At 42.1% G+C, this 13880-nt stretch overlaps 1 protein-coding gene across 4 annotated transcripts in view; it reads right to left on the bottom strand.

Moving 5' to 3' along the window:
• HEMGN (hemogen) overlaps positions 1 to 13880 on the bottom strand; it is a 76404-nt gene that overhangs the window by 42181 nt on the left and 20343 nt on the right. The window contains exon 2 of one of the 4 annotated variants that reach the window (XM_075604576.1): positions 12134 to 12221. In XM_075604576.1, coding sequence (XP_075460691.1) covers positions 12134 to 12221 — 88 coding nt within the window. Of the gene's footprint in view, positions 1 to 12133; positions 12225 to 13880 lie in introns of all 4 variants that reach the window. The other 3 variants (XM_075604568.1, XM_075604595.1, XM_075604586.1) reach the window with 3 other exon arrangements.

Raw genomic sequence — 13880 nt, 5'->3', positions numbered from 1 at the left:
GCTGTGACTGCAGTGGTGAGGAGTCTGTCTGACCTGTCGGTTACAAAACGGAACGTAGCCGAGCGGGGGAGGAGACTCAGACACACCAAACCGGAGGAGTAAAGCAGTGAGAGAGCTTATCTCAGCTGGAGCAGTCACAGGAGTTTCAACACAAGCTGCGGACGGCATCCTCGTGTCGTTTTGAATCGCATGTATTCATGTGAGTACATGTGAGTAGTATTTTAACTTGTTCTTGCATTGCAGGCTTGTCCTAGCCTGTTTGGTAGGCTTGTTGAAGCCGTTTTTAATAAATGTGTGATCCCCTTATACAATTGTTCACTCTCCTTCTCTGGGGGCTCATGTAGTTTGGGTGATTCTGGGAATCACGAAATTCCAAGAGAATAAGGAAGTACACGGGGGATTCGTGGTACATATGGACATTAAAGGGAATAAAGCACAGGTTGTCTCCACTGTATCCTGAAAGAGACACTCCTGTAAGTGGACTCAGTCTGCACTGGGAAAGTTGCATGTAAGGGGTTAACATCAGTAATCAGTAGTACTGCGCAATGGTGTACCCTTCTATCATTTCCAGGTGAATAGGAAAGTAGCAGCAGTGAAGAAAAACCACAGCCATCCATTTAAAGTTTTGGACTCTGGGACATTCTTTAAAGACTGGTTTTGTTTCTTATGGACACAATGGTTTTCTAAAGCGCCAGGTATCCTTATTTCATCATTACAGTATTATATGCAGATTTGAGATAATTTGCATTGTGGGAAGCCTTTGGCATCTTTGGCCTCTTGTCATCACAATTGGCTAGTATACAGTATTGCACAATATTGCACAGGTATTTAATTCACGTGTAGTTCACACTTTATATAGGTTAAGCGCTATAGTTAGGGTTAATTCCTTCTTTTTTCTTAGTTTATTATCTCACACCCACCAGCAGCTAACCTCAGCCCATATGGCTTTATTCACCAATAGAGCACTGTTTGATATGGAATTCCATGGATTCATTGAAGATTCCAATGAAACCATGGATCCAGACACTGAAAATATAGACACACAATTCACCAAATTGGAAAAATTACTCAATCAAGAAGTAAGACAAAAATGGGAAGTTTTCACCCTTAAAAAATATATAGAACACAAGAGAATTCCAAGGGGTCTAAGGTTCCAAAAACCACCCACTAGCGACCAAGATAACAAAATCTTTCTAGATGAATGGAATAACATCTTAGGCACCTGTTCAGTAGGGCTCATCTCACTATTACTTAAACGTAGGAGTGTCACCCTTGAGATCTTAGATGAAGACATTAATAAAATTAGAAATCAATTAGAACCCTTTATGGAGCTGATTGAGTATAACATTTTAGAGGAAAGAACTATCTCAAGAATGGAGAAACTAAGTAAAGAAGTCAAACTTAATAAACAAAAGAAATTTATTAGGGATAAAAAAGACTACGATGAGGGGAAATAAAGAAATTGGAAAAGAGATTAAAGTGTCTCTAATGTGGAGACAATTGAGATCATTCCAGATGAAGATCAAATGAAAACTAACATTGAGGAAAAAAAAGATTCTATCCGTACTTCTAATAATAGTGATAAAATCCAAGAGAAATCCAAACAGCGATCCCAACCAGATAAACCACAAGGTAGTTTTAAGAATAAATCACAAACTAATGACAGGTTGAGGACAGATTCTCATAGGTACAAAGAAGAGGAAGAGAATCAAGTTTTTAGGAACTATCGAGATAGATCTCCATTATATAGATCAAATGATAGATCCAACGGTAGAACAAATCAGGGACACCCTCATTTTTTAGAAAGACGCAGAGACAACGAACCATTCTGAGAACAATGGAGGGAAGTGAAACATACACAAGCAAGGGTGGACAACAGGAGAGTAGAAAGAAAACGGTCAAGGACAGACAATTCAGAGGGAAAAGAGGAGGATCACGTAAGAGAAAGAAAAAGATCAAACCCAGGGCGCAATTGGTAAACGCCAGGACCAGTGTGTTCAATCTAAGTAAATATAACCTTACAAAGATTGAGACCAATGTCCTGGAAAAAGGTTTGAATTTCGCACCTGTACGGGGGCCAAACATGTTTGAATTATATGTAGATGTCCAGAAGTTTATTCGGAGACTCACTTTAAAAAAATATTACTTGAGAGATCCGGTCAGTAGGGAATCCATCATGTCAGGTCCAATTCCTATTGCCAATGATAAACCTCCCCTCACTCCATTTAAGAATAAATCCACATTCTACCCGAGAGCAATGAAAGGTAATTTTATAAATACCTTCACAGATATGGTCATTGGGGATTTGGAAGCATTAGGGGATTCCTTCAAAATTAAAAAGCATAATCTCACAAAAGATGAGAAAGAAACAGTTAGAACCCTAGCTGAAAACAATAATATTGTAATTAAAGCAGCTGACAAAGGGGGATTCGGTCTGGTAGTTATGGACTCAAGTTACTATCAGGAAGAATCCAATAGGATCCTTAGTGATCAGATCACATATAAAAAATTGGAAAAAAATCCTACAGATCAGTTCAAACAAGAACTTTCAATTTTTATAAATAAAGGATTGGAGGATGAAGTGATAACAAAGAAAGAACAGGAGTTCCTGATGGTAGAGGAACCCAAAATACCAGTTTTTTACTTCATCCCCAAACTGCATAAGGATCCCATCAGACCCCCGGGAAGACTGATCATTTCAGGGATCGGTTCCCTAACTTCGAACCTTTCTCAATTCTTAGACCACATATTGCAAAAATATGTCGTACAAGTTCCATCCTACTTAAGGGACACCACACATGTGTTGAACTTAAGTCAAAATCTCATTTGGGATAGCGACTTTATTTGGGTCACATGTGATGTGGTGTCTCTATATACCGTCATTGAGCATGAAACAGGTCTGAGAGCGATAAAAATGGCATTGGAACAAGACAACGAAGTCAGTGTAGCACTAATGGAGTTTGTTCTCATTGGTATTCGATACATTCTCCAACACAATTATTTTAGTCACGATGGGGAGTTCTTTCTCCAGACGTGCGGCACCGCAATGGGTACCAGGTTTGCACCGAGCTATGCCAATCTGTTCATGGCCATGTGGGAACGGGAACGGATTTGGAGCAATAACCCGTTTGGTGCAAACCTGGTACTCTGGAGAAGATATATCGACGATGTGCTGTGTCTGGAGAGGTACACAAGAAGAACTAACCCAGTTCCAAGAATATTTAAATGCCAACTCCTGTAACATTAGATTCACTTTCAATAGTGATCCAGTGTCTATTAATTTTCTAGATCTCACCTTATATATAGAGAACAATGTAGTGCACACAAAAACATATTTTAAAGAGGTGAATGCCAACACGTATCTCTTGGCATCCAGCCACCATCACCCGAGATGGATAGATAACATCCCACAGGGACAAGCCTTGAGAATAAAAAGAAATTGTTCTCAAAAACACATCTAGGAGGAACAAGTAGGAGAATTAAAGCATAAGTTTGTGGCACGGAATTATAACAAACAGAAAGTAGAATTGGCTATTGAAAAAGTCAATCAGGTAGATAGAACATCATTAGTGGACATAAATCGTAAGAGAACTAAAAAAGTGAGAGAGGGAGAATTCATACCTTTCATTACAAAGTACAAAGTACAATAGCATGGCCCCTGAAATAGTAAAAACACTCAAGAAACATTGGGGAATCCACCAGCGAGACCCCGTTTTACAATAATTTCTACCTCCACAGCCGCAGATCATATATAAAAAAGCCAATAATCTAAAGGCTTCATTGGCACCGAGTTGTCCTAACGATAGATCAAAACGTAAAACGATCACATGGCTATCTGATTTTAAAGGTTACTTTGTGTGTGGAAAGTGCACGGCCTGCAGTTACAGCGAAAAATGTGATAAGTCCCATTCTACAGTTACGAACAGAACATATGAAATTGGTTCATTCATTAACTGCAAAAGCAGGTTTTGCGTATATCTCCTACAATGTCCGTGTGGACTTCAATATGTGGGAAGAACGGGAAGACCACTGACACGTAGACTAGCAGAACACATATATAACATTAAAAAAGGTTTGGAGACACACAGTGTCTCCAACCATTTCAGATTGGTACATAATCAGAATCCCAAAGGTTTAATATGTAAGGGAATAGATTGTCCCAAGAATAATTGGAGGGTTTGTGATAGGTTAAACAATCTATCCAAGAAAGAAAGTTTTTGGATCTACACGTTAAAAACCCTGGCCTCCAAGGGTTTGAATATAGAATTTGACTTGGCTTCATTTTTAAAAGAATAATATTTATTGCTTATATATTCCACTTAGTCCGTTTTTAATGAACATTTTAATATTAACATTTGTTATTCACATTGCCCTGCAACTTATAAGGTTGTTTCAATTTGACATGGCTTCATTTTAAAAGAGTAACATTTATTGCATATGTATCCAACCTGTTTTTTTATAATGAACTTTTTTATAATGAACATTTTTAATATTAACATTTGTTATTTACATTGCCCTGCAACTTATAAGGTTGTTTTTACTTCATATATGTTTTTACTATGATTGTCACCACAATTGGGTGAAAGTTTGTTAAGCATGTACACTGGCGACACACTTTATTCGAGCTCGGCTAGTCCCACGAATTCGGGTATACCCGGGTGTATTGAGGTTTGTGACTGTTTTCTGCCCGAGTGCATTGAGGTATTTTCCATGCAGGGATTGAAGCATTTTATTCCCGCTGGCTGCAATACTGCACAGTATACATATATATACTGCATTACAATTCATGAATTTATGCCATCTGGTAGACACGCGAAGCATTGCAGCCTATTAAATCCTAATCATTATCATTTAACAGATTTGCCGCCCGTCAGCCAGGCATGAACCCAGGCTGGGAAGGCAAATGCAACGGGGCTTGTCAGAGGTGAGGAGCGGCGCATTCCAGGTATCTGCCAGGTACATACTGGGTATTTGCTCGAATAAAGTGTGTCGGTGCAGTACACCTGAATCCCAGGGTGTTGGCATCCTCAGATGTACATTGTTTTATAGCAGACAAGATTGCACCAGTATGTGATACATATATCTATATCACTCAAAGGGTTAATCACCACTTGGGGGTATACAGTATAACGAGAGATCGTGGTTAGCTCCTCATTCCTTTGAGAAAGTGGCGTCCCTACGTCACGAACCGCATTAGGGTGGGAGGAGCTAGGATTCCTGTCAGCAGTGCACTTGCTGTGACTGCAGTGGTGAGGAGTCTGTCTGACCTGTCGGTTACAAACCAGAACGTAGCCGAGCGGGGGAGGAGACTCAGACACACCAAACCGGAGGAGTAAAGCAGTGAGAGAGCTTATCTCAGCCGGAGCAGTCACAGGAGTTTCAACACAAGCTGCGGACGGCATCCTCGTGTCGTTTTGAATCGCATGTATTCTTGTGAGTACATGTGAGTAGTATTTTAACTTGTTCCTGCGTTGCAGGCTTGTCCTAGCCTGTTTGGTAGGCTTGTTGAAGCCGTTTTTAATAAATTTGTGATACCCTTATACAATTGTTCACTCTCCTTCTCTCGGGGCTCGTGGAGTTCGGGGGATTCTGGGAATCACGACATTCCAAGAGAATAAGGAAGTACACGGGGGATTCGTGGTACATATGGACGTTAAAGGGAATAAAGCACAGATTGTCTCCACTGTATCCTGAAAGAGACACTCCTGTAAGTGTACTCAGTCTGCACTGGGAAAGTTGCATGTAAGGGGTTAACATCAGTAATCAGTAGTACTGCGCAATGGTGTACCCTTCTATCATTTCCAGGTGAATAGGAAGGTAGCAGCAGTGAAGAAAAACCACAGCCATCCATTTCAAGTTTTGGACTCTGGGACATTCTTTAAAGACTGGTTTTGTTTCTTATGGACACAATGGTTTTCTAAAGCTCCAGGTATCCTTATTTCATCATTACAGTATTGTATGCGGATTTGAGATAATTTGCATTGTGGGAAGCCTTTGGCAGCTTTGGCCTCTTGTCATCACAATTGGTTAGTATATTGCACAATATTGCACAGGTATTTAATTCATATGTAGTTCACACTTTATATAGGTTAAGCGCTATAGTTAGGGTTAATTCCTTCTTTTTTCTTTCTTTGTATAACGTTTTGCAATCCCTGGTGAGATATACCCCTAAGTATTTGCTAGCGGAGGCTTGCCATTTAAAATTAAAGTTTATTTCTATAAATTTTTCCAATTCTTTGGATAAGTTTATATTCAGAGCTTCTGATTTTGTCTGATTAATTTTGAAACCCGATATTTGATTGAACTTTCCTAGGATCGCAAAGATTTTGGGGAGAGATGTGAGGGGTCTTGACAGTGTTAAAATCACATCATCAGCGTACAGTGCCACCTTATGTGCCTGGTCTCCAACTGTTATTCCTGCTATATCCGGGCTTCGTCTAATGTGCGCTGCTAGTGGCTCAATACAGAGGGCGAACAGCAAGGGGGACAACAAACATCCCTGCCTCGTTCCGCTACGGATGCTTAACTGTTCCGACGGGAAGCCCTGATTCCGCACCCTTGCCGTCGGGCCCTCATACAAAGCTAATATGGCATTTTACAGACGTCCCTCGAAACCAAATGCCTTCAATGTCTCTTTCAAATATGGCCAGTCTATCCTATCGAAGGCTTTTTCTGCGTCTAGACTTAATACCATGGACTGGATGTTTTTTGTTTGGCCAGATCAATCAAATCTATAATCCTCCTGGTATTGTCCACCGCCTGCCTGCCTTCGATAAACCCTACCTGATCCGAGTGAACCAACCCGGGAAGGACGCTACCTATCCTGTTTGCTATAAGTTTGGAAAAGATTTTAACATCTGAATTGATCAGTGAAATGGGCCGGTAGCTCTTGCAGTCTGCCAGGTCTTTACCAGGTTTATGGATCAGGGAGATTGAAGCCTGTAACATTTGTGTGGGGAAGGAGGCCCCTGCTAGAATTTCGTTAAAGAGTTTTAACAGATGGGGAGCTAGCAATTTCAGATATTTCTTATAGTATAAATTAGAGAACCATCTGGTCCAGGCGCTTTTGCTGGTTTAAGTGTCTTAATTACCTTCGCCACTTCCTCTGGTGTGAAGTCCTCTGTAATACCTCTCTCACATCCCTGCCCAACCTCGGTAGCTTTGCTTCCTGCAGAAATAATTTGAGCAGCTCTGTACTTTTCTGATTGTGGGTGACCTTGTTTCCGTCATACAATGTTTCTACGAAACATTTAAATTCCTCTACAATTTTTCTAGGGTTGGATGTCAGGTCCCCTCCCTGCGTTCTAATGGCGTGAATGTGGTAATTTGGAAGCCTGTTTTTAAGCTTATTGGCAAGTAAGGTATCTGGCTTGTTAGCTTTTTTGAAAAATTTACGTCTGGTCCATGCCATTTCTCTCTCGGCCTGGGCGGATAAGAGCAGTTTGAGTTTTGTTTTAGTGTCCAAGAGCTCTTTCAGATTGTGCTCTTGTTTATTTGATTTATGTAGTTGTGAGAGATCTGCTAGCTTCTTTTCTAATTCTTTAATTTTGGCTTCTCTCTCTCGTTTACGTTTAGCTGCCAAATTCATTAAAATCCCTCTGAGGGTAGCCTTATGGGCCTCCCACAGCGTAGAGTGTTTTGGGTAGCTGTCCCTGGAAAAATGTGTCTCCTGCAGAAATAATATGTCTGCACATTTACGTCGATAATCTTTAAACGCAAGTTTCCTTTTTGTTGGACTGTTGAACCCCTTTACATTGTGTGATATGAACACTATTTCGTTACTCACCTTTAGTCCTGTGTACTCTTGTCAGTGCTGTTCGAATGATGTCTTGGTTGACTTTCCCTTTGATGGAATCCCGATATTGCCGGTTCTTCTTCTCCGTCTGCCAGTAGTTAGATGACTGGGCGAGGGGGGGGAGGGGGGAAACAGAGGGTAGAAAACAAAAGGGAACAAAAACACAGTAATACATTCAACAGTTAACATCGGAACTCGACGCCAGGTCACACCCTCAAGTCCCACACCTCGGTGCTCTCCCCACTCGTGGTGATCTTCTGGTAACTCTTTGCTGCCCTTAGCCACTACCCCCGAGTTGTGGCCCTGAGGACTTCGCTGGGGATCTGAAGAGCCCCTCTCCCCATACCCCGCCTTCGGCCCCTAAGAACTCCCGAGCAGGCTCATAACCCTCAACTCCTGCCCCTCTCATAACTACCCTTTACTTAAAACCTTCTCATAACTTGTATTAACCATTTATTAACCTTTTAATGAATTCTGCACTTCTTCTAAATGCCTTCTCGTCCCAAGCCCTGACTATCTCCTCTGACGTCTTCTGTCCACACCGAAAGGCCCACCTGTCCTGTCTTCCCCACTGGCCAGCCTGAATCCTCCTCTCCACTTCTATCTCTCTTACCTACCTCCTTATCCTCTCTTCTATAGTCCTGCGCTCCTTCTCTCCCTCTCTGTCCTTCTCTCCCTCTCTGTCCTTCTCCTATTCTCCCTACCTCTCAACGCTATCTCCAACTTCTCTCTACCCTCCCTTTCCTTTTCCTTGCCCTCCTTGTCCTCCCTCCGTCCACCTCCTCAACCTTCTCCCCCTTACAACTCGCTCATTCCCTGCTACTGACCCCCTCATCTCTAGTAGTGCCCCCTTCCACTCCCATCCTACCCCTCCTTTGCACTGCTCCGTCGTTCCTGTTTCCGCATTTCCCCCCCCCTCCTTCCCATCTCCTCGCTCTCTTCCTTGTGTGCCCTCAAACCTGCCTTCCCCTTGCTGGCCTTTCCCCTCCTCTGCTGCACCGCCCGATCCCCCTCCAGTCCAACCCGCCTCTTCCCCTCGGTCTCTGCCCCCATTCAGGCCCTTTCCTTCTGCCTCCCCCTTCCCCCTATCCCCCCTATCCCCCCTGCAGCCCACTCTCCAGCTTCCGGTGTCACTGCCGCGTCCTGGTGACGTCCGCCGCTCTCAATTCCGGTTCCGGTGCCACCTCCAAGATGGCACCCGCAATCCCGCCCCTCGACGATGACGTAGTTCCGCCCGCCGCCATCTTGGATTCCTCTTCGCGCCAAAAAGGACGTTCGCGCTCTCTCTCCTGCTTCCCGCCCACAGGTACCTTCCTGCTCCTGCGTGTCAGCATGGTTTTCTATGTGCTCCCATGTCTCCGCCATCTTCCTCCACCGACAGGGCCTTTGGATCCAGGTACGGCAAAGTTATTTTTACAGGGTTTTTCTTCCAGGCCCCGATTGTACTCTCATATTGGCCTCTCTTTAGTGAGATGCTTCGGCTTGGGAACTGCATCACTGCTAACTTGTCGCACCTATGCCCGGCAACAACATCCAGTGAACTAGTGCTTTTTAATAACAACTTGTGGTTTTAAACTTTGAACTGTGTCTAGTGCAGTGTATTTCTTATTTATTCCCTCCCTTATCCTTAGCAGATTTTGCACTGCTGGACCACGTGGGATCCAGGGGTGCCTCCTCTGTACCCATGGCTGCAATATCCTCCTCTAGCCCTAGTTTGTTTAGGTTCCACCACATCCTTCATGGTGAAGGACCGGCCATTTCAGATCACCATGAGGCTAAAAGGGAAGGTCCAGTGGTACCTAATTGCCTTCTCCCTCAGTTTCTTTGTAATGGGGAGCAGACTCCTCCTTCGTGCTAGTGTGGAGGGTGCCAGATCTTGAAAAATCAGAAGCCAGGTGCCCTCAAAGTCCACCGCTGGTAGGGGTCTTGTTTTTTGCAGGACAGCCTCCCTGAATCTAAAATGGTGCATCCTCACAATGATGTCCCTAGGCTGTTCTGCCTGCATCGGTTTATCTCTCTAATTTCTTTAATGTCATTAATTTGACTCTGCAGGTCCGCTGTTTTTTTATCATTTCTTTTTATTGATTTTATCGTCTGGTCCACTTTTGTCTCTAATGCTCCAGTTCTCTCCCCCAGCCCTGTAACTTCCTTTTTCAGTTCTTTAATCTCAGCTTGCAGCATAGATTTCATATCTCTATAGAGCTTGTTGAAGTCACATTGCCTCAATGGCCTCTGTGCTGTGTTGTACAATTCTTCTTCATCTCCCTCCAGCTCCGTTTCAGAGCCTGTGTTTGAAATGGGTGCTATTTCTGCATGGGCACATGCCGCCCGGGCTTTCCCAAAATATTCAGGCATCCTCTTCTTCCTCGGGGTTTTCACTCCTCTCTTTGACATCCTGCTACCTTTATGAATCTTTTGTGATTTTTGGCAACAAAATGCGGTTATTTTTATACTGTAGGTTTTGAGTGCTTATATTGTTCAGTGAGGCTTAGAGCAGCTATGTTATGCTACCATGCTCTTTGCCGTCATTGCTCTGCCTCAGTACCAACATTTTTAAGTTGAGTGGTATCAACCCACCCAAAATAAAGTGTTTTTTTTTTACTTTATAATCAGGGGGCCCTCAGGCGATGAAGCACAGAACTCACATCTCAAAATGATGTCGCAGTCCCCGTCATTTGGAGTTCCACGTAACCTTCGGCGAGCCCTGAACATCATGAGGGCAGGCAGTCTAGGGGCCTGTGAAAGGGTCTTTCCCCACTTTAAAAAGGCAGCACACATAGAGCCTCTCTGTAGCTGATGAGTCCAGCAGGGAGCTGGTTAATTGTATCTAGAGTCAATTAGCCAGTCTCCATCTGGCTCATCAAGCAGCTTTAAATGTGTGCTGCAAAACTGCATTGATCTCTTGAGCACAGAGGGATTGTTTTGCCAGAAGAGATTCCCAGGAAAACAGACCCTTTATTCCAGGGCGCAGCGGACCCTGAAACCCGCCAGAGGGTGGCAAGCCAACGGACGCAAACCCAGACCCGGAGACAGGTACCGTTTTGGACTTAGATGTCAGAGTTTGTAAAGAGGCCTATCCTCCCAGCACTGCAGATAGCGACTGGGAAGTGAGTTAGACCCTAAAGGGGGATAGGCTGTTTTGTTTGTTGTGTGTGCTCCCTTAAAACTGTATTGTTTGAAGCTATGGGCTGAATAAAAGCCAAGGTTTATTTCCCCCAAATCTGTGTCTCCTGGTCATACCTCTGCACTCATCTACAGGGCCCTATGATGTACAGCGTACATCATGCTATCCATGCTCATTTTCTAGGAGGAGGGAATCATGTTCGTAATTGAGACGGAAGTGGAACTTACTCCTGGGGGACCTAGTCGAGACAATGTGATCGCTATACCAAGCGATCACATGGTCAACATACTGTATGGCAGTCAGGTACCACCGATCTTCCGGCACTCAAAGGTTTAAACACAGTAAAAGGGAAAAGAACACAAATGGAAAACATGGAAACGTGACTATAGATAGTCATCAAATACACCAGTATCACAACGAATCAGGTAATAAATAGAATGTTATAATTTTATGTAAATGTTTCGTGATTGAGTGTTTATAGCATGTGGTTGTGAGATACACTACTATGCTTAGACTTTATTCCTACTTCATAAAGCTGTATAAGGGGCAGATATTTTGAGTTTTGAAAGGAGTTAAAGGAAAGCCTTTTGTAATTTTGCTACATTTTTGTAAAAAAAAAATTGCATTTTTTTTGTTCAGAAATCCGTTACAAATAGGGAAATTTTGGCATTTCCACAAACTTATTTTCCCATTTTGGTGAAAATGGCTACATTTCACTATTTTAGATTCAAAATTACCCCAAATGACAAAATGTCTCAGTTTTTGTTAACTTTTTTTTATAATTTCAAGAAAAAAAACAGACCAATGAATTTGCGAATTATTTTAGCGAAATCTACTGTTTTGTCATGGAAAAAAAATGGGGAAAAATTGCTAATTTTGCAGTGTTCGCAAAATTGGGCAAAGAGTTCGCAAATCTCTACTCTTGGTGCTATTTTCCCTTCAATATTTTGTCCAGGATAAAGATTATCAGGCATATATAATTTTTAATCCGTTTTAAGAAACATGATAAATAATTTCAGTAATCAGATGGATGAGTGAGATGATTTTTCTGAACCAGTGGTGGAAACTGGGCTATTCCTGCTCCTGGAGAGGAAAACAGATCATTTAAACTAATGAGCAATATTTGGTGGGATGACTGCTTTAATTTATGGGAGAGTGGCTAATTATTATGTTTGGTTACAGTGGGATCTATCTCATTTACCCCGATGATTTACCCCAAAACCCACTGGAAAGTGTCTTTCTCTTGTGCTTCCTCTTTTCTTCTCTTGAGAAGGTCTCGGTCTCTCAGACGACGTGTCGTAACTACTGGTAAAAAGAAATAATATGTTTAAATGTATTGATCAAAACATGTCTGAACCTATGAGTTTCGTTACCAAGAAGGACATCACCATTGCATATAAATCTTTATGCCTAGAATATTCCTTCTTATGTATTGTTAAGAGCTGTGGCATAGAGAAATAACACTTTCTGCAGGTATCTGGAAAGTCAGGACTTTGGTAACCTACAGAACATTTTAATATATTAAATAGTTCAAATTATAATGGAACATACGGAAGCATAATTGTAACTTTACTTTGTATCTTTGATTGATTGCATCTACTGTAACTAATTGCATTGAAGGTACACTATCATTCTATATACATCCCGTGTGATTAATCATTAGGCTTCGACTTCATTATTGCAATGTGATCTTTAAGTATTTTCATTTTAATATTTTCCCTCCCGAACTAAAGTGTTTTGCTCTTTCTTTAGGTCAACAAAGAACAGAAAGTATAATAGAATAGAGAAGTGGGAGATGTGTAGGGAGAGAGAGGGGGATTTTCATAAAGCATTCTTTTTGCAAAGTAAAATGTTCATGTTTTGCTGCACTAAGAAAACATAAAATCTGCCAGAGCAGAGCTAACAAGAGAACATGTCAGAAACAAAGGCGAGAATGTGATAAAAGAGGACCAAAGGAGAAGCTTTCAGGTGAAGTAAAACTATTGAGCTAACATTTGCAACAGGTCAAGAAACTTTATAACATTTCTGATGCCTGCAAAGGGTTTCTGCCGGTATCTCCCTTTTTTGGTTCCAAACAGCTTGCTTGTTTTATTTTCTGTCAGGGAGCAGATAAAATTATCTTGTAGATTTACATAAGTGATCTCATTTTATCACCATAAGTTACTATTGCACTTCTCATATCAAAGGTTGGCAGGTTGTCAGTGTGCATTGTAAGTTGCAATGAATGCTGATATCTGAGGGTAAAAGGGCTGTCATTCATGCTGGACACACTACAGCAACAGAGCAGATAGCGTTACCAACACTGCCTACTATGCATGATATAGCTTTGAACATGACTCATCTATTTGTTATTTGAGGCGCCAGCCTCCACATAGTAAGATATATGTGAGTTACAATAAATTGAAAGTTCTTAGCCATGTAACACTTTTTTTTGTGGTTGTCATAATTCAAGATATGTTTCAAGGCTTTACAAGATTAAGGGCCGTTCTATACAGGTTGCGGCCGTGCGCGCGCATGTGCGAACTCGCGTGCATGTGCCGTATGCTTTTCCCTGTATATAGAGCCGGGAGCTGCAGGTACTGTGTCTATGTGTGTATATGTGTGTATGTGTGTGTGCATGGGTTGTGTGAGTGAAATAAGTCCTAAATAAGATTTTTTTTAAAGAAAAAAAAAGTTTAATATATATTTTTTTATTTTATTTGTGCAATCATTGACACACACACACACACACACATCCATACAAACACACATCCACACATACATTCATACATACATACACACATACACACACATACATACATTTGAGCGCCGGTAGCGGCGCAAAAAGATTATTTCCCACGTCTTCGCTGCTGTCTGTTGGCTCCCCGGTCCCTGCCATGCGCGCGCGGCCCTTGTATAGAAGGGCTGGCTGACCTCAGCCATCTATATCTGCCGTGCCAAGCACAAGGGGCTATAGGAGGA

The sequence above is a fragment of the Ascaphus truei genome, chromosome 1 (assembly GCF_040206685.1).
Source record: "Ascaphus truei isolate aAscTru1 chromosome 1, aAscTru1.hap1, whole genome shotgun sequence".
Taxonomy (NCBI): Eukaryota; Metazoa; Chordata; class Amphibia; order Anura; family Ascaphidae; genus Ascaphus; species Ascaphus truei.
The sequence above is the reverse complement of the archived record's forward strand: the minus strand, read 5'-3'. Positions and strand labels throughout refer to the sequence as shown.